At 39.6% G+C, this 22,190-nt stretch overlaps 1 protein-coding gene across 1 annotated transcript in view; it reads right to left on the bottom strand.

The window, feature by feature from the left end:
* Positions 1-22,190, bottom strand: part of Sei (potassium voltage-gated channel seizure) — a 120,969-nt gene that overhangs the window by 54,197 nt on the left and 44,582 nt on the right. Inside the window, exons 5-8 of the mRNA XM_076385608.1 lie at positions 10,950-11,136; positions 9,449-9,617; positions 5,316-5,440; positions 5,053-5,133 (exon numbers count right to left, since the gene is read on the bottom strand). Coding sequence (XP_076241723.1) covers positions 5,053-5,133; positions 5,316-5,440; positions 9,449-9,617; positions 10,950-11,136 — 562 coding nt within the window. The remainder of the gene's footprint in view (positions 1-5,052; positions 5,134-5,315; positions 5,441-9,448; positions 9,618-10,949; positions 11,137-22,190) is intronic.

Below are 22,190 nucleotides of genomic sequence, written 5' to 3'. Positions count from 1 at the left end.
GAAAGTAGGGATTATCATAGCCACTTATGGGTCGAGAGTCGTAGAATTCTACTGCAGTTGTGACGCAAGTACCTTCTTATGTTAGAAGCTATGGCTGCAGCTGCTTTCTTTAAACGCTTATATAGGGTGTTCGACGAGAGGTGTCAGAAATTGTAAGGAGTGATTCAGAATAAAGATATAGGAAAATATGTTCCAGATTTCGTTTCAAAGTTATTAGATAATTGCTAAGAAATCGTCTAAAATATTCGTGAAATGAGTCTGCCGTGAGACTTATTCTACTTCGCTGTATCTGATCCAACTGATGCACGCTTGCAGTAGAATAAGTCTCAAGTCAGACACATTGCTAACATTTTTGTAGAATCATTCTTTAAAATTTCTGATACCTATGATGGGAGCAATTTAGAAGTGGGATTAATATAAATGTGTAATCCAATCAGATTAATTAAAGTCAAAGTTTCCTCACTTCTTTAACTGTTTCATGGGAATATCGCGTTATATGTACATGTGTTATCTCTACTTGTTCACATAGTGGTAGGTCATTTTCCGTGGGAGGTAGTAAAGAGATTGTCCTCCTGTTTCCAATTTTCTGCTTCTTGAACTTTGTGCTGCGTTGGCTTTATTTTTGTAGTCTTGTTTCTCGTTTCAGGTGAAGAATTGTATGTTCCCTTCTAGTCGGTGAATTCACATTTCAACCCACCTCTTGGTCGCTTACAATACTCAATGCTTTGTAGTCCTGTTTTCTATATCACTTGACCCGTGTTTCCTTCGATTCACCCTTCCGTATACATTTAAAAGCTCCCACTTCGCCTCTTGCTTCAAGTACACTTCCAAAATCTGCAGACTGCTCTTCAACCTTACACAGAATCCAATCCCTGGTCAGCAAATAGCGTGAATGTATGTTTAAATGGATATAAAAACTACTTCGTGTTTATACCTAATAAACACTGCAACCCCATATCCACTATAAAATACAATTCCACAGTTTTCGTGTCCCCATGAAATCTGGCAACATGTCACCAAAATTAATCCATTAGCGTATCGACAAAATCGCGGGATCATTGCCCACGCACTCACGACAGAACGTAGACTATTTTCACGTGGAATGGAATATTCCCGCGGTTACGAAAGGATTCTCGTGATTAGATCCCTTTTGTTGTCGGCTACAATAGGCGTGTCTTTCATTCGCCGTAATAGTTTCCGCGACGTCGTCGCAATATTGTTTGAGCGGCGGTTGAAAAAAAGCAGGCACAGTATCGGTTGTCGATATCGATAGCTTCGAGCTCCGACAGCGTAAATAGCTTCAACAACTACGACGAGCCTCGCTCTGATCGTTCGTTTGAACAGAAGAAAGGCCTTGCTCAAGTTAAATGAATTTTGGACTCGAGTCCGTTCGCTCGGGGGAACTACTGTCTACAAACAGGACGAACGAACTTTGCCTAAAATAAAACCACCCCAAGTGATGTGTAGCTCGAATGGACCATTGTTTCCAGAATATCTTAATTCGAGGTTTAACAATCGCTCGGGAATAATACGCCTGTTTCACGTGTTCTCTGGGTAATTGCGTTTTAAGCGGAATATTGTACGAAGAGCTTCTCTCTTAGAAGAAGATTGAGTCTCTATAAGATATCTTCAAGGAACGAGTTCTTTTACTTCCTTTTTTTTTAGTAGAAAATTGAGGACAGTTTTATATTGAAGAAATATGCTGAAAACTCATCAATGACCCTCATATTTTAAAATGATTTATAAATTTTCAAAATTGTAAAGAAACTTTAAAATTATTCGAATCTTCTCTTAAGTGCCTTGTTACAATACATTTTTTCACGAGGTTTTTTTCGCGTGGTTATTTCACATGAAAGAGCACAACGTTTGTAACTACAGCTATAGGTATCGATTATAAAGCACTGTCTGCTAAGTGCGATATGTACAGGCTTTTGAAGACCTCGTCAAGAGGAAAGTAGCAAAATTTCATGTTGGCCACTTTAATAATTCCTCCCCTGTCTGTCTCATTAAAATTCACACCATTAAATCATAATATCCTACATCCCAAAAAATATTTTGCCACAAATTAAATAAAATTCTAAATTTTCAAATGGCTAATTTAAGTGCACCAGACCACAAGTTCATACCACGTCTAAATTAAGAATATTTTATTCATTGTAGCTTCGAAAACTCTTACTCGAGGATCACCAGAGCTTTTCTCACTCCAGGCTGAGAAGCTCGCGACATTTGACCCTCTACGCGTCGATAGCGTGTTGGCAGCTGCATCGGAGTTATTTCAAACAAGGAAATTGTTTAAAGGCCGGCGTCCCTAGGTGGGACCGATCAAGTGGCTTCTCCATCCATCCATCCTCGACTGAGGAGGCAAGCAGTGACGAGAGCGTGCAAAGTATAAGTCGACACTTGATCTCCCGACGAGGACTCCGTTGGAAATCTTTGTTCCGCGACCGTACAAGAGTCAAAGGCTCTCTGTCTATCGTTCCGTCGTGAACCGAGAGTTATAAATTATCCAGCGTTGTCGAGAAGCTTTGGGACGCTGCCACGAAATACGCCCTATCGATCCTGAACGATGTATATTTGCATATTCGTGCAATACATGTACGAAAAAGGAAGATACAAGCGAGTCGTAGTTTGACAACTCTGCGAGGACAAATACATTAATTGTGTGTACTAGCTTTCATTGAAATTGGTTAGAGTGAGAGATTTTGATAAGTGGACTACGGATGTTTATGTTAAATTTATATTTGAATAGGCAAAATTGAAACTTAATTAAAAGTTTGCTTCACTCGTTAATTATTATGATTTTGGATATTTTATATGTACATTTTTGAATGTTATGTATATTATATAAACGTTCTACATATTTAAATTACTCATAAATGAGTACACATGTTCGGTACCTATACTGAAAAGTAGTCATATCAAGCACTCGACTGATTATTGGGAAGTTTAGTAAAAATTTAGGTCTACTAACTTCGTAAGCAACCAGATAAGAACGAGCATGCTAGAGTAACATGAAATCGTCAATTTGTAGACATCCCACATTGCGGGGAATTCCCACCCACAAGACTGCGGCGTAGACTGATTGACGCCAGCTAGTGTCGTATTACTACGGGGTGTCACAGTTGAATTATATGTACTTCAACTACATGATATTTAAAAACCAGAAAAATTTGGTAGATATAAGAAACCTTCATAAAGCTTTAATAACTCTATTTGCAATAGGCTTCTTAAAAAAATTGAAAATTTTTAAAGGTTTGACTTGCAAATTTTCCTACCGCCTGTGAAAAAAGTCAGTTGACACCGATAATGTAATGTAGAAATAATGTACGAAGCATATTTGATATGTATTATTAATAATTGTAATTTGAAAAAAGAGTTTTATTCTTTTAAAACAAATCATAACTTTTACCTAGAGAAACTCAGTATTGAGTGAAATGTAATTGAAAGTGAATCTGGCATTAGACTATAGCATCTAATAAAGTCAGTGGAGTAGGGCAGTGCATGTCAGACATATATGTAATTCACATTGTAGTATACTACAGTAACGCATACAGGATACATTTTTCTGTCGAACGCTACTTGTTTTCTGTGATATATGAGTCTTTAGGCAATTGATGTAATTTTTGAAAATTCATGAGAGCAGTGAAATAGTAAGTAGTACAAGTTGACGTACACGACATCATAATTCTTTTTCTCAGACAATAACACTTTTATACGTAGATATCATCCCTTACTAATATAATCTTTAATGAAATTCATATTGTATTACGCAATCCCTTATAAAATCAGTAGAATAATGTATTTTAAGTCAGACGCGCGTACTGATTTTTCTACTATGCTTCTCTCCATTAAGGGGACATATTTCATCAACATAAGGTCTTTTACCCTTCCATCAAATATAAATCTCCATCGAACCAAGAATATTTCCTAGGAATTTTCCTAAATTAAGTAGAACAGCATAGCAAAAGTCAGACGTATGAATATTATATCATAATACGTTTTTTCTAAGGAAATGTAATTTCTTCCTGATTAAAAACCTTATTTTTATATTACAATATACCTTCAAAAGATCAAGGGCGCCTGGGGGCATTCTAGAAAATCAGTGATACAATGTACTGTATGTCAGACCTGGAACATGCCTCGTATTAAAATATACCCTGCCTCGTAAAGATGGAATTTTCTCCAGGGAGAAGTTGGCTCGCTGAGACTGCAAAACGAAAGATAGAGCGAAAACCTAGATGACTGCTAGATTTACTAGAATAAAATGACGTAGACGAGATATGCATGTCACTGTCTGGGGAATACACAATGTGCGCTCATCAAACGAGTTTCAAGTGGAATAAGACAATACGAGACAGACAAAGGTCAAAGGATGGAAGCTACGAAAAGTAAATAATTCATGCATAAAATTTCTTAGATTCCTATACTTTGAGAAATTTAAAAATAGCTCTCCGACAAGTCAGAACTTTTGGAGGTTCTGTAAAACGCTAAAACAATATGTCTCAAAGATATGAATAATTTTAGAAGCACAAGAATTAAGATGAAATTCACCTTGTGTACGAATTTAGAGACTAATGTTCACTCACTAGAGAAATATCATGAATGAAATCATTTACAAAGTTTAAAGGCTGCAAGAGAAGAAGTTTAGAAATTTTCTTGATAGTTCAAGAATTCTTGAATAGTCCATCAACGTAACTGATAGCCCCATTAGTTGTTGAAGGCCCAAGGAGACCATGAAAGGCTATATTGAGGGATCCGCTAACGTCCCTGAGGCTATCCAGAAAAAGAACTTCGGTAACGTGACTCTATTAGAAATTATGCTTTCCTAGTGGAGTGCGTCACGTTTCGTCCTTCCGTGGAAGTTCCAAGGTGACAACGCGAATCATAAGCCCGTAATTTGCATATAAATTTGTGGCATCTCGCGACTCTTGCCCAAGTTCTCTACAACTTGATACTTCTATGCGTGCTCATAATATTCAACTCAATACCGCGTGACGCATCGACAATTAAACTCTATGTTTTAGGAATTAAGACTGAAATAATATTACTTACCTGCGCAACCTTTTCGCCCATGTTCGACGCGTGCATGGCTCCTTGAAAGTATTTCGCAGACCCGTTGTCCTGCAAGGAAAACTGCAACAAAGGATAACGACAAATTAATATTATTGTTGTATTGATAATATTTACTTAGATGCAAAAGCAGTAGAGGCATAAAGAAATAAACATTTTCGTAAAAATAGTATAGAAGAACAAGTACGAAATTATGATTAAATAAAAATTTTACGAGAAATAGTGGTTGTTAATAAATAACATACTTTGTGTTTGATGGAATCGGGACCCATTTGGCTGAGGGACGGCGATTTCCGCTCTTTCGACGTCCGCCATTTCTGCAAGTCACTTTCGGACGCGACACCAGGAAAGATTTTCGAATGTTTAGTTGCTAGAAACATAAATACTTCGGTCAAACAACGCCAGCCAGTAGACATCTCATAATATTGGTCATCGCCTATTTTTGTATCGTTACAAAACTATAAGTGTGAAATACAGGCTCGATTAAAGTCAATACTATTCAACGTGTCGTTTAGAAGTAATTCAATTTATCAACGGTGATTATTAAACCTGGCGCACTAACGCAGGTCGCGAGAGTAATAGTTTGGCAAAATGTTGGTGCGTTACATTTTGGTTTGTCAAAAGAAAGCGTTCATCGAGGCGCAACAGAAAAAGAAAAGTAGAAAAGGAAAAACTCGATCGACATCGACCGCTGTACAGATCTGACAAATGGCGTGATCGTACGTACAATGTTCTCGTTCCCAAAAATTTACCAAATGGGATGTAACATCAATTACAACCACACGCACTAATATGCTAAATGAAAATTACCAAGTGCGATGACGAAGCACACAACAAATGTCACGGGTCGATGCTATTTTACAAAATGGTTCAATACAGATTGTAATTGGGTGTTTCAGAGTTGAACGAACAGAGTGTGACAGTCTGTTCTACGAGTAGAAATAAGCAGTATTGTGAAGACAAATCTTAAATGTCAACTAAAATCTAAAATGAAATTTATATAATATAGATGTCGATATGATAAATATCTTTACTTGTAAGAAAATAGAAATTCATTTAGTCCACTGTAAGTTTAGCAAAGTAAATTTAACAAACTTTATTCCATCATGAGTAGTTCTACAAAAATACTTTAAAAATGATATAGTTAAAAAGCTATTATTTTCTAAAGTTTTGTAACTCTACTATATATAAATGTAATTAGTTTTCTTTACTTATACTTATAAAACGTACTGCCACAGTTTGATCGCCAACTCCGAAATACCCAGCATATGCAAGTGTGTCAACTAAAAAATGACGACCAACGTAGAGCCTACAGATTGTGGTGTAACGCAAAACTGAACCAACGTAAAAAGAACCGAGCCTATATCTCGAATCTAAAAGCGATTAAACGGTGTGTCGTTAAGTTAAAGTTAGTTCAATTCGCACTAGGAAGCTGCGCATACCTGTGAAGAGAAAGATCGTTTAAATGTTCGTAAAGATCGTGTGGTTATTCGTAAAGATGACAATGCAGGTATCTGCTACGCTCGAGTAGTATGTATATTTATTTATAACGTTTACATATGCATATATGTATATACATATACATAATGAAGAATCGGGAATGTATGAGGGTGGGAGTCATTTCGATAATGGTTTGTACAATGAGGAGTTTGTCGAGTATTTCCTAGACCGATCGTGGAAATTTCGGAGAGCACTCGGAAGTTGCGAATTTGTGATTGAAAAGAGACAAAGATAGAGAAGAAGCCGTGTGGAAGGCAGCCACTTTTGCCCCTATTTTGTCGTGATTAAAGCGCAACTAATGTATTCGTCTCCCATGCCTCGGTCAGCCTTGCGTACTCGAAAAGAACCTTTCAATTTTTCTTAAACTCCTAAAATTAAATTAAAATACTCTAAAAATATTTTATAATACTCTACATTCTATTATTCACTTAAAACTTTTGAATTTAATATCATTGAGAATTAAGCTTGTATCTAAACGCAATGAAAGTAACTTGCTTTCTACCTCTATACAGTGAGCATAAGATATTTGAAAGAAATGTATACATTTTGAAAGAAATATTTTTTAACAATTATTAATGATTAAAACCTAAACAAACTTTATGTAAAATTTGATCGATTCTATTCAACAGCTAATGTTGGCTATACAAAACTTCTCCAAAACTGTCTTCGCAACGCCAAGCATGAAAGACTTAAGAAAAAATTCAGTACATAATTTAGAGTCGATTCACCCTTAAAATGAACACATTGACCTCTTTCACCCCATTGAAATAGTGGACTCCAGTTCGAGAGACCTCTAGAGAGAGCAATACAGAACCCCAACCTCCCGTGGAAAAATAATCAAATGATTCTCAAGAAGCTTCTTCCAAACGGTGAACGATCAAAGCTTCCTATTCGCGATGAGTACAAAATGGCTGACCGAGCGATGCTACAGTGCTCGTCTTGGTAAACAGTACGGCAAACAGATACGAGAGAGACAGAAAAAGAGACAGACTGGTAGGGCTAGGAGATGGGTAGAGTGTCGCGTGTTCATAGTATATATCGCGGATGAGAGAGAAGTGGAGGAAGGCAAGTGTAGACGAGTAAAGAATAGTAGTATAACAGAGTGGTTGGGTGGAGGCAGTATATAAAAAACAGGCCTATGAAAGCTCAATCGGACAACGTTACGTTATCTCTGGTAAGCTCATGACCAAAAAAGTAAGCCTGCAAGCGCTTGGTAAGTTGTAAAAGGGGTGCAAACTCGCCGGCGCTCGGTCGGTTAAAAGAAAAACCAAATGGGGTAGCGGACTGGCCGCCCCCGTCCTGTTTTACCTTCGGTGAGATTATCGACTGTCGCTGGCCGTCGTTCGAGGGTGACGTGTTCGCTCCCTCGGCCCGCTACTAAAATACGTTTCTGTGGTTTGACTTTTGGATTTACACACACTCCGCGTACCCGACGGGGTACGGTTAGGCCTGATTTAAAGAAGGAATTTCTGGCTGGGGGATGCGCGGAGGTACGCATGGCTGCGTGAGGGGGATGATCGACGGAACCGACGTGGCTCCTCGAGGGGGTTGTAAAGGAGGGTTGCACTCGGTAAGCAGGCGCCAACTCGCGTCACCTCTCAGAGGCTCGCCAGCCGGGACCATTCGATTTTCGAGCTTTCCTTGTTGACAGATAGCGAGACGACGTTCTTCCTTTGGAATCGTTCGATGGTACTCGATTATTGATACAGAGATGGTGAAGTATTGGTAAGGGATTGCCGATGAATTGTGGCTACGTTGCGTTGGTGGGAGATGCTTTGATTATTTCTAGCTGGATGGAAATCACGTTCCCAGGGAATGTGGTATTTACTCTCTGTCTATAAGCTTCGAAGTCTGGCCATGCATTGGTCTTGTCAAGGGTAACATAAATAGCACTGTTTTAATGATAAAATATTGTACTAGTGAGTTCTAAGAGATATGCACGAATATTCTCAAAGGTGGAATGATGAGTTCTAGAGTCTGACCACGACTGTCTGAATTCACTTATTCCCCTACTCAAGCTTTACACTTTAAAACATTTTTAGCAATTCTTCTAATTAATATAAAACTACTCCCATGTATCACCAATTAAATTTCAATTTTTCAGCAATTTATGCAGCATATCTCAAAAAATAGACAAATAAAATACTACAATCAGACTTACAACAGTAACCATGTAAAGCCAGCGTGATCTTGTAACAATTTACCTACCAGAAAATATAAAAAAAAGCGATTGAAATAGTATCTGATATCGTCAACATCATCATCGATAAAACCATCACACGAAAGCCTCTACTCGTAATCGAGGGACACGCGTGGTCACTATCTGTCAACATTCGCGACACGAAACATCGCATGTGGCAGCATTATCCCCCTGCGTCGTGAATTGCAATTTCACCGCAGCAAACGTGCATTCGCACACGGCTTGTTACACGAGACGACTCGTGGGGAGGGGTATGGGACAAGGGCCGAAAGTCGAATCTCTGCGAAACTAACGATCGAACACTCCTCCACTCAATCGATCCATCTGCCCCTGATACCCTCGCGCTCGTGACTCGATCTCGTTCCAGGAACCTCCGTCGCGTTGGGCCCCAAAACGAGAATCGATCGCCGCGACAACGTTCGATCGTGAGACTCGCAAAGGGTGATACGGAGCGAGATGCAACACCTACTGTAAATCGGCGATCGAGAGAGAAGGAAGCCGCCACGTTCCACAGAGAAAAAAAAGCTCGAGCTAATACGTCAAAGAGGCAACCCACGAAAATACCGAGAACACGAAAACAGAATGTCAAGAAAGAAGAGAGGAGATCAGAAAATAAAAAAATGAAAGAAAAAAGAAAACGACGAGCAATCGAAAGGGGTCGGAGGGCGTGGTACTTACAGACGCTGCAGGTGAGGCTGCGACACGGCGCCCTCGCCGCATCCGGTTTCACCGTCCTCCTCGAGATCGCGTCCAAACTCGCCGCGTGCGACACGCTCCGCGAGGGTCCCTCCGCGCCGCCTGACGACGAGAAGTTCCCCCCCTCCCAGATTCCAGACTTCTGGGAGACCTGGAAAGAGAAAAGCAACCCCCGTTGCAGCGTCACCGTCCAGGCTACCCTTGACTCGGACTTCCGTTTCACGTGACAGCCGGCTGGAATATCGTTAACAGCATCGCGTACACTTCTGCGACGCTGGATCGATACCGGACGTGTTTTGAACCGAGTGCACGCGATCAGGTTGAATTTACCGACTGCTTAGAAGGTGAGGGAGGACGCATCGGTTTCGGGGTTGAGGGCATGGTCTAAGGCTAAGGCTGCAGCTGCAGTGGATGCGTTTTCTGAGGAAGTGCTGCTCTGACGAGTATGCTCCAACTATTTATCGTATAAGCGAGACAAGTTGAGAGGTAGTCGTGAGAACATCAGTTCGTCAGAAAACGTATGAACTGTAACTGTAGCCTAAAAATGCGTCTACGCTGCCAGTTATGTAACAATGTTATGTAACTTTTTCGAAAATAGAAAAGGGACACGTATAGTATTCTCTTTTGTGTTTTTTAAAAAGTTATGTAATTTTGTTATATAACGTGTAGTGTAGACGCACCTTAAGGCTCGTCTATGGTTGGAGGATATCGCGGACTTCAAATCAGGAAGCGTTCAATTGTCCCTGAGGAATTATGGGGCTCTCCCTTGGTGCGTGTGCAGGATGGGTTATTGAATAATAGACGGTTCAAGGGTCTCTATTGTTTCTGAAGATGTCCTGGGTTGATGGGAGAATGCTTTAGAATTTGTTTTTGAAGATTATTTCATTTTCTCTTACTCGAAAAAAATCGAATTATATGTTAGATATGGAAAGTAAAAAAAGTAATTTAAATAGTTAATAGTTTTCTGATAAACCGAATGAGGCTGAGGACATATTTATGCACTTATGGGAAAATTAAATGTATACGAAAGAGTGCAGAGTGCACGCGATATACATACAAGAATACATAAAATATTTAAAGTATATGTATAGTATGAGTGATTCTCTACTTAAGTCCCATTTCATGCACTGTCTTTATAAAAATTTACTTGACAATAGGAGAATATTAATATTGCGAATGTTGAGAATATTAGTACTGAATCTAATTGTCCAAAAAGTAACACTTTATACCTCAAGGATGTAAAATTATTGATAATTTCTTATTGCAAAATCCGATAATAGTTTTCAATCTAATAATACAGCCTTTTCATGTATAGAAACTTCAAATAACTTGTCACAATTTCTATGCAGCAGAGCTTGAAAGAAAAAATGCTTTCCAATGTCTGTGGCTTAGGATCCGAATCGCATAAGCCACAGAATCGCTTTTATCTTTTTGCCGCCCCTTTCTTATGGCCATTTAGGTGGAAGCCTTCCTTTTTACTTACGTCGCTCACCCCCTCGGGACTGGCGATCGGTGCGGCGGTGCTGGTCTGTGCAACGTTTGCGGTCGCTGCAGACGTTGCACCACCATTGTTGCTCCCGGCTGGCGGGGGTGGAAGGGCAGGAGGGGGTGTGCCCGTCCTCCCAGGACCCCAAGATTCCATCATTGTGGGTGAACCACATGTTAGTGGGCTGCAAGATATAGAATACGGTTCCATTAAACGAAAGTGGGCACTCGTAACCACTCGATTGGTAAAAAATAAACCAAATACTGGCAATACTGTATCGAATGCAGTAGTGAAAATTTACCAACTAATGGACAATTCAGTTCATTTGATACCGCTTGTAAATCTACAAATGTACGCCACTGAGAATGTGTATGATTGGTTACATTAATAATTAATTTGCTGTTGTGTGAGTAGAATAACACTTTAATACTTTTTGTTTTTATTGTGGATTATAAATCAAGTCTGGTGATAATTTTGCAAGGAAGGGAATGTGTGATATCTATATTATATGTATAAAATAGCTGTAAAGTGTGTCTGACTTGACTTATTCTACTGTCATCGCTGTGTGTGACCTGGCTAATGTCTGTCCTAAGTAGAATAAGTTCCTGAGCCAGACATGTCTCACGTGGATTTTAGGTGTATCTTTAGCCACATATAATTCAGAATAATGGTTCTAATATGTTTACGACATTATTAATTTTCATGATGTCTGAGCATATACAGTCATTCTTTCAAATTTCTGACACTTGCAGTTGAGCAGTATGTTATATCAGAGGGTCATATAATTAATGCTTTTAATGCTTAAAATGTTAATAGAGGATGCCACCGAGAAATTTCTAATAAACGAATTGTGTCTCCTATCACGACAAGGTTTGACCTGTACGCCACTGTAGTCAAACATTGTCCCCTATATTGTACACACTTCTATTATAATACAGAGATCAATTTCCTAAGAGGCAAAAGGGTAAATGAACGACCAGAGCTTCATTCTTAGACTATCTTCCGGACATACACCCTGAACAAATAAAATCATGTAAACGACCATTAACTCTTTCGTATTAATATCATTTCTTAAAATATCAAAAACCACTTTTACCATTATTTTTCACTTATTTCCAGCTACGATATTCAAGTGATACGATATCAAGCCTAGCTTATTGAAGTGAAGTTTCGTTCCAGGAAATTCTTACAAACGAAACACTTCTATTTAAAGGGTTAAGATCGATACCTTCCAAGAAAAATCAATCTTCAAAAGAAACTTCTATCTTCCTCAAGCCGAAGCTCACGAAACTCTCTATGTCACGACAAAGCTGCCATCATGATAATCCATTCACTGCACGTGCCTCTCGTGGTTCCACTCCCGGCCGAGAGAAGAATGAAAATCCATAAAGCTCGTCGATGTATTGCCCCACGAATTCCTCGCACGTACTCCTCAAAGTTCGATTCTGCCAGGGGATCAATATTAATATCTCCGTTTCGCCGAAACATTCGATCAAGTTCGTTGAAGTCCTGCCCCGCTGGCCGTTCCCTCATTCGATAACATTGACCGCAACACGCCATCGGCGACGCCGACGACGGCACCGTTTCGTCGAGGGAACGCGTCGAGACGGGTCGGTGCATCGTGGATAACCGACGTCGACGGGACTGAGAGACTCGCGGCCTACTGTAATCTCGAAAATGGCCGGAGGAAAAGTGTCCCGACGATAAATTCTCGAAATCTTAAGATTACAGTCGGCGGTGGTCGATACGAAACAGAGGTCAGACTTGGCGAGTGAAGTGTGTCAGTGTTAGGTCAGACTTGCCAATCGATACAGAAGCTGACGAGCCGCAACGCGATGCAGAAGAAAAACGATCCCTTGGCGTCGTCTCTAAACAGTTTAGGATTCTGCTCTCGTTAGCTTCCGACCAAGACGTGCTTGTGTATTCTCTGCTCGTTTCTTTTGCTCGTCTTCTGCGTTTTTGGGGCAGAACCGCGGGGGAAACTTTACGAGCGAGAAACCGATGATGCCGAAAGTATGTGACACTGCTGACAAGTTTATCGAAGGGGAACGAGAGTGAGTGGTTTTATGGTCTTGAAAATTTGTTTGTTATGGGAGATTATGAGTGGAAGTGGAGATTTTGGCGTTGCTGGAGGATTCGACAGGTTTCATGTCTGTAAGGTATGGTGGAAGTTAAAGCGTTTAGACTAACATAGTTCTTAATATTTGGTGTAGCATATGTCCATAGAAAATATACAGGGAGTAATAAACTGGAAAATTCTGTCCTATCAGTTCTAATATAATAATAATAATATCTAAGTATTAGATATAATATAATGTATTAACTAAATAATCTAATGCACTTCTAGTATTTATACTTCTACAACTTAAGTTTAAGTAGATATTTTCCATCTACTAAATTCCAAAATCTACAATCTAAAAAAAGATTACAAAAAGGTTAAGATACTTCCAACACTTTACTATCTGCAAGAAGTATTAATTTAGGTTCCTGAACCCTCAAAGTGCCACTATGTCCGCCAATATCCAAGAAAGAGAAAATGACGGGCAATTTATCAGAGGAACAGTAGTCTGTCGAGGACATTTACCGCAACGTTTACCACGGATCGTCTTCGAAAGACGGAGCTCTCTGGTAATTGGGCATAAAACCCACCCTTGTGGAAGCATAAGGGGAGGCAGAGACCGTGTGAAGCCAGGAGTCGTCGAAAAAGACTAATTCTGCTAGCATATTGTCCAAGCTGATGTGAGAAGTTGAGAAAATTTTGAACGCAGATTTACAACCCTGGTTCGAAGGGATGCAGGAACGTGTGTTGCTGTTAGGATGAAAGCAAGTTCAGGGTAGTTTCATTTGGAACATTTCCAAGCATTTCGAACGCGTAATGAGAATTTCCCGCGCGTTGTCGGAACATTCGCAGCGATACGATCGTTGGCACTTGTATAGGGTATTTCAAAAGTATAGTATGAAGATGTTTGTATGCAGTGGAATGCATTGAAAAAATATGTTAAATGGATTTGAATAAAATCTTGTGGAATTGAAATGTATCGAGTATAATAGTTCTCTGTACTGGTTTTATGAATTGTAGATTCTTCAGATTGTTTGTCCTCGTATGAAATAAATATGCAAAGAGAAATGTAAGTGGAACGAGAAAAAATTTGAAAGAAATATCGTGTAATGCAAATGCTAATTGGAATTCGAAGTCTTCTGGGTGGTAAATGAACTACAGTTAGTCGCCAACTATTGGAACATTATGTTGAGAAATCCTACAATGGCATAATACGACCCTGAGTTCCGCTGTGGCAATCGGTTCTGCCATTCAATGGTTTGAATCACGACCACGTTGTTCCCCTTTGAGCAAGAGCACATTTCTATGTTGCTGAACTCGGAGCTACACAAACAAAGCAGAAAATTGAACATCGAACGAGACTACCCTATAAAATCCTGTTTTCAGTAAGATAACTTTGTTCGTTTATTTGTTTTCTATTCAGCCAATTAAATCTGAATCAGCAATCCTGAAATTCCCACTATTTCAATGAAACAAGAAATCAGTCGTTCTTTGACCGACTTTCCTCTGCTTTCACAGTAACGCCACTTTGTCTCTGAACGGCTATTCGTATGCATTGGGAGGAGCTGGAACGACGATGCTCGTAATTTCGTTACATCAAGTTGAGAATCTTTGCGCTGCAGCAAGAGTAAAAAAGAAAAGGAACGTCGTGATTGATAGGGAGTCTTTATCTTCTAGCGCTTAGTATCAAGTTTATCTATCATTCTTTTAAATGGTTGGTACACCTGCTGCATCACATTATGCACTTTTAATGAAACACGTAAGGTGACTGTAGCAATGCAGGGGTTGCTGTGATGCAATCACAAAAACTGTTCAAGGACTAGAAACTGCATAATATTTAGGTTTATCAATTTCTACAATTCATTCCTCATATCACTATGTCACCAAATTTTTCACAGCTCTCTAATCATCATATTATTCCGAAATATCAACACAATGTATTGATGCGACATAAAAAAAAAATTCATTTAAAAAAACAGCGTAAGCATTTACTTTTTTCTACAATTTCATGTTCTAACATCAAAAACAAATGCTTCTCCGATTACAAAAAAATAGTATCCTGATGCTGTTTCCTCAGATCCACTAAATAGAACAAACAGTATCCTCCAACCCTCAGAAGGGGTTGGAATTCTCCGAGATCGCGTCTAAAACGCGACGTATTTATCGACGTTCACGGCGGCCAGGCAACCCTGACATCGATTCCTCGACAGCCGTGTTGACAGAACGATTTCGTAATACAAATAGATCCACATAATGGACTACCGCTTTTTTCTTCACCCCCCGTCCGAGCCGTCAGCCCCAGCCCCGCTCTCCTTTCAACCCGCCAACATTACCTTGCGGCGTTGCACGCTATTGTCGACTAGGTTCAAGGAATTTACATGTCTAAAAAGTGGTAAATTGCTGTTGTGCATTTTCATGGGCGCTGCTTTAATATGATTCATTGTCGCCAGTCCCGCGCGTGCATCCCTTTTGCCGCGTCTCACGCCCCCACTCGATTCACCGTCGTTCCGACAAATTTGTGACGCTAGAACGAGGCTGCACCGTCCTCTGGAACCGCAAGTATATTGGAAAATTTCATTCCCTTGATGAACTTAAACGCCTCGGATGGCGTCGCTTGGAAAACGATGTGGCATCAAAAGAAACGAATTTGGCAAGGTGCTGGCAAATCGCCGATGCCTAGAGGATCGTTTCAATGAACGTTTTATCATGAAACGGGGTTTTGTAGAATTTTTTTTCTTTCCTCGGCGTTAATCACATCCTCAGAATCGCGAATGGTTAGCGTTAAATATTCATAATTTTAATCAAGCCCCGACGTTTTGTTAGGAGAATAACTAATGAATCACAAGTTTTTGCCGCGTTTCCATGTCACGCCTTGTCCACCCTCTTTTGCACGCTATTGCGTCCAAGAAACGCTAAAATAAAATGGTAACTGGATAGATGTTGTTTGAACGTGATTTAGATTCTCCTGGCTGCCTTATACAGAAATCTGAGCTACCGTAGGAGGGAACGCTATTGTTTGCTGCACTTCAAGTTTTAATTAATTCTAATTACGCATTCGTTCTATTAAACTTGGAAGATGTAGGCATTGTTGCTTCGTAAGAGAGTGATTCCAAAAAGTGACAGAGATTGTAGATTATGTCTAAGTAAAAAAGGAAGTAGTAGTCGCACTTGTGATATCATTTCTAGTAGATTTGGTTATGAATTCTACTTTGTTAAGAGTAAATGTAGGATGCAATTAGATGTATGGAGCTTTGTCATGGATGTATCTTGAAAGTTGAAACTACTATTCATTCTATGCATAATGACAGAAACTGAAGATTGCCACTGCTATCTGTCTATATCACCAGTTTTATCCCTGACTTTTTAATTAATTCTATCAAAGCTAGATCAAACTATCGTAAAAGGATTCACAAGTTTCTTCAGCAAAGTAGTCGCATCGAGGTTCCTTCCGTCGATAAAATTACTTTGACCCGGTAAATTTCCATTTGCAATTTCTTGTTAATTGCAGACCAAACGAAATACTCAACTCCTTTGAATCGGCGAGTGCGTGTTCACACGCGAAGGCCTCCTACAACTATGCAACAACTGGCACGTTCTCATTCGCCACCTTGTCGCCGTTCTTCTTGTCCAATATATATGACGGCAAGTCTTTTACAAATTGAAATATCCGATTGTGAAATTCTATACGTAGTATACACTTCCTTACTTTCATTCCGATAAGAGAAATTTTTACACAAATAATTAGTATTCCCCTTAAAATGTTACAGAACTTGTACCCCGTCGAATGTGTAGAAACGATTTGATTGTAAAATTCAGCTTATATACTCCTTTATGGCCAGCTTATCAGTGTGTCGTGGCTGACTTCTACGGAAATTTGCATACTAACGCAATTCAGTAAACATCAAGCTTTCAAGTTCCACCTTGGAGCTTTGCTTTGTCATCCCATGATTAGAATTCTACACGCACATGCTTACATGTTGCGTGCACGTAAAGCTTATGCCGAAATAGACGACATTGCCTTGAAATGTTCTGTCGCAGTCCATTTCCGGTTTTGGACGCATCACTTGTCTGATTCAGGCTATCCATCATCGTCTGTTTATCAGCTTCCCTACTTATTATTTTAACTCAAGCTTTTCTTTAGCTGTATTCTCTGATTCACTCTAGAGTTAACTTTGGAGACTCTGAGTTTGTCTTGATACATGATTTTATAGGAAAATTCTTTCAGTTTTTCTAGAAAGTATAAAAAGATAAAGATGTATAAAAAACTAACTTCCCACACAAATTTTGCTTCAGAAAGAAACACAAAGGATCACTTTGTACTTATAAAGTATGATAATTTAGATAATACGAAACTCTCACAATATCTTTTAAAACATACAAAATTAAACTTCAAGTTCTTAGGGCGTCGTGAAAATTAGCTTCCACAGCCTTAATTTGCAACACCAAAGTCGTTTCACTCTGCTATACTACACACCCCACCTGGTCCAGTCCCTGAAGCGTATCACTGTTCACCGCACAATTTATCTACATCTCACGAAGCGTTTAGAAACAACTAGATTCTAAAGTTTAATTTACACACCCCCTCTACATAAATCGTCCCCTAAACTATCACTCTAAATTTTCTCCACTATCGCCTACATTCTATGTATTCCTCATCGACTATTCTTCAACAATCCTTCGCCTGTACCTATCAGAAACGCAGTAGCAATAACAATTTTAATTCCCTTCGTCCCAAGCCCAGCCACTTCCGCTGTTCAAATAATTCCAACGTCAAACTTTCGCTCTCCAAACAACCTTAACAATCTCCTAAATCAACCAAAGTTCCCATAACAGTGATCCCTCAGATGTGAATCAGAGTGCAGTAACACTTCAACCCCCTTCCCTCTTCTGTTCAGCAACAACTTCCGCTGAAAAATCCGTCAGCCCTTTTTCTTCCGCCCGATTCGTATCGTCGTCGCGGAATTACCGTCGCGTGCCTCGGCCAGCGAGGAACCTTTGCCTGGAACTGTTCGTCAGAATTTCCAAGGTATCCGTCATCATCGCGCAACTTTCTGATCGTTCGCGGCGGGTCGCGTGTCAGCGGCACCGTCGTGTTCACCTTGAAGAGAGCACACGACCGTGCGCGCACTGTCTCCGCTAGTTCCTGTCTGTTCCCAAGGACGCAGCCGCGATCACATTATTCTCTGTCGCTTCGCCGTGCTTCCCGGTTCCGGGGCTTGTTTATGCTGGCTTGATCCTCTCGCGTGCGAGCTCGCCCCTCGACCATAAACGTCGCCCATCCGATTTTCAAGTCGTTCCTTGCGATCTGCGCCGCCCTGGCGCAGGACGTATGATATACGACGTCTCTAATCTTATTACTAGTTTCTGGAGTATTGGAAAAATGTTTTAAAATAAATCTAATAATAAATTTCGTCTGACTTATTTCTGAAAATTCTGAGTCAATAAAAATACTGATCTCTATCTTAAGGGATTAACGCTAATTCATGGCGCACTTCTAAAGCTCTGACACGTGGCAACTTTCGTCTGAATACCTCTAGCCTTAAAACTCTCATCCTACGTGAAACATCGATTCCTCATTTTCAAATCTCGTAATCAAGCAACCTTGTCGCAGCCCTGACTGGTAATAATTTATGTAGAAGAAAAATAAATACTAATTCCTGCACAATCAATATAAATAGTACCTATATACAACACGTGACAAGGATTCATATGTATCTGTAACACTACAAATGTCAGATTAGTAGAAGATAAACAAACCTGTAACCTGAAACCTGAAGAATAAATGAAAATTGATGAAAAGCTCTGCACCCAGGCGAAAAATCAACTTCTAGAGAAAAACTCGCTCGAAGCGATGATTATTTTCTTTTCAAGAATGAATTGCAACTTGAAGCTAATCGATGTCTTTGGAACACCACCGCAGGAAGAAAAGGAACAGTCGTACAAGAAATGTTGAAGGAACGAGGCACTTCGCGACTCGTCCTGTCGGCAGAGCTTTCGCTCTTTTTGCCATCGAAAGCACGCTCTTCCTCGCGGCTTGTTTCCTTCCCTCCACGGCCGACGATCGATCGTGTATCCCTAGCTCGAAGCAATTCCGGCCTTGGCAATTGTATCGCGCAACAATTGCTATCGTCGAGCTTGCAATCGCGCGACCGATCTCTCGACAGCGCTATCTCTTCGATCGCGCCCTTATCGCCGGACACTTCTTAAACTTTCCTCGTTTACCTTTCGCTGCCTCGTTGATCATTGCAAGTTCCACGCGAGAAGCGGCTTCGAATTTCGATGGGTATCTACGCGATAAATCTGCTGGCGTGAATTTCGGCTTTATCGGGACGATGTTTCATTGCCATTTCGAGATTCGTTAACGGTCGAAGAGCGATGTAGAGGCACGAGCGTTCGAGCAAACTGAAAAAGCTGCGGATTTCGTGTCGATTGTTAATTACTCGGTCTCGAGAGTCGTACTATGGTGAAACAACTGTAATTACATTCTTTTACGCTGACAGATGTGTGGGAGACGGGAATCACGCACAGGCTTTTCAGATTAATTAATTAGCGGCTCTAGCGATGATTAGAGGTTGATAATGACTATAGATATAGTATGTTTGGAAGGATACTTCACGTGTTTCTTTTAATGTTTTGTTTTAGCATATGGAATTAATCCTCAAAATTTCTGACACCTATCGTCAAACACCTTGTATAATGTGAAAATAAAATTGCCCAGTTAGGATTTTATATTACACTAATAGATTAAAAATAGTATGTATAATAGAATGAAATCATTGATAAATGGAAGGTCAACTCTAAAAAGTAACTCTCAACCCATTATATAACTGTTTGACGCCTCGGAACATAGAGAATAATGAAATAAACAATACGACCTCGAAACATACTACCTACACAGAATCGTTACATACATTTGTTTGTTCACATACGGTACTAATACCTCGACGAGGAAGCGAGAACTAGCTTTGGTCGGTAATGCACGACTCTCCCGTAACTACAAACGAGCACCTCTATAGTGGTTATATGCAGGTACAAGTTTCCATTTGAAACACGTTACAAGAAGTATTAATTAGTACAGTACAGCTTCCTCTATCCAAACCCTCATTAGGCAAACATGTACCAAGTGTATCATCAGAAAAGTGAAGGTTCTATTATCTAAAAATTCTTGATCCAAAGACTTTTGACTTCTTATTAGTTCAGATTTCAGATACAAAACGCTCTATTCTATATAGCCTTCTTACATTACATGCTAGATCCTCATGATAGTACTCCATATCACACTAAAGTCATTGGATGAATGATAGACTGTCTTTTTGTCTTTAAAGCTATTAAACAAAGTCAAAGAGATAAATCTATACTGAACACTTCCCTGGAGAAAAGTTTCTCGTATCTATCGCGGCACCTAAGCTAGAGTTATGTTTGCAACGAGTTGCCTCGGTGATACAAAGAAAAATATGTTTTCAACGGTATTTCCGATAAAAGGCACCCGAATCGCCCGCAATTTCCCATTGAGCCCGAATCTCGAAGACAGGCGAGATTTACACGCCCAGATTCTAGACAGCTATCGCGAGTAAAACACGATGAAGAACGGGAACGTTGATACGCGCCTGTTTTTCGTTGGTAACTTCCAAACGATCTTGGCGACACGCGAATCCAAAGAAGCCAAAACAGTTCTAAATTCAACTCCCGCTGACCTGATTTTCGGGGAGGATCATAGAATGAGTTTCTCCTTTGCAGAAATTAACGAAGAGATTTTAATCAACTAAGCCACCGCAGTAAATTAAGGGATAGCTTGTAAGTACGTGCCATGAAATTCTTGATATGCTTTGTACCATAGCCAAGTCTTAGGCTAACAAACTAGCTTGATAGAACCTCAAAAAACTCAAAAAACGAGATTACAACATTTTGATCATAATAAAACAGTAATTGCGTTTTATTATTCATAGCTCAAATCTTCTTCAATTCCATCTAGTTTCAACTTTAAATTACAAAAGCTGCGAGAAAGGTTAAACCAAATATTCTAAAAAAGTTATAAGAGACATTTTCAAACTTTTCCCATAAGCATATTATAAAAGATAATGTAGATTCGAATACAGTCAGAAAAATAGATCCTTGACAAAGTTACGACTCTCAACTGCTTGCGTCCAACTGCAACAGGAAGATGGAATTCAGTCCATCTTGGAAAAGATTGTTAGCGTTAACTCGTTAACAGGAATGGACAATAATTTTCCATTAGTTGACATGGTATTTCCCAAGCGACGAAGAAACATTATGCGATAGTAATGAATATGCAGCATGTGTTTCGTGTATACCGCTTAACAGTAAATACGAATACGTGCAGACCGTTGCAGAACACGTCGACCTAATCGAGTTCGATTCAAATGAATAGCTTTGACCTGACGCTGACCATATTCACGCCTCTTTGGTTTTAATGGGTTTTATGGTCGAAACCTTATCGTTTGAAAGCAACGACTATTGAATTTACCAGTGCACACTAACAATTACCCTGTAACGAGACTCTTCTCACCCTCGAATTGCTAATGAAGCTATCAAAGCTAAGAGGCTAGAAAATTTCCATTTACGAAAGAGGCTGAAATATTATACTTTTAGTTCGATGATACATACTTAAAGTATCAATCGTACAAGAAAAATTCAAGACGATTGACTAAAATAAGAAAATACTTCAATTAAGGTGTCTAAAAGTGCGAGAAATGTGTCTGACTATAGTTGATACTTATTCTACTGCAGACGTGTATTAGGCAGGTCAGGCGTAGTGATATGAGTAGAATAGGTCCTCAAGTCAGACATACTTCACGTGTATTTTAGGCCTTTTTTAACAACTCATAACTTGAAAACAAAGCTTCAGATGCTTCGACATAGAATCACTTCAGTCTTTCCTTGTAAATAAAAATACCCTACACAACGAAGAAAAAATAAACGAAATTTATAAAAATCAACTAATTTGTTAAATCTGTGTGATCAGACTTTTCAGAGAAGTAGGAAGACTTACAAGTACATATTCCTCACCAGAAAAGCCTTTGGAAACTTGTCGCGATTCATAGCCCATCGAACCTCGAGACTTCCGATAGGGATAATCGCTACTCGACACGAACAATGTATCCCAAAATACAAATCTTTGCTTCAATAGCGATCAACACGAAAGGGGACCTTTCACGGAT

Source organism: Calliopsis andreniformis, chromosome 9 (genome assembly GCF_051401765.1).
Source record: "Calliopsis andreniformis isolate RMS-2024a chromosome 9, iyCalAndr_principal, whole genome shotgun sequence".
NCBI classification, from domain to species: domain Eukaryota; kingdom Metazoa; phylum Arthropoda; class Insecta; order Hymenoptera; family Andrenidae; genus Calliopsis; species Calliopsis andreniformis.
Note: the sequence above shows the minus strand (reverse complement) of the source record. Positions and strands in the feature narration are given on the sequence as shown.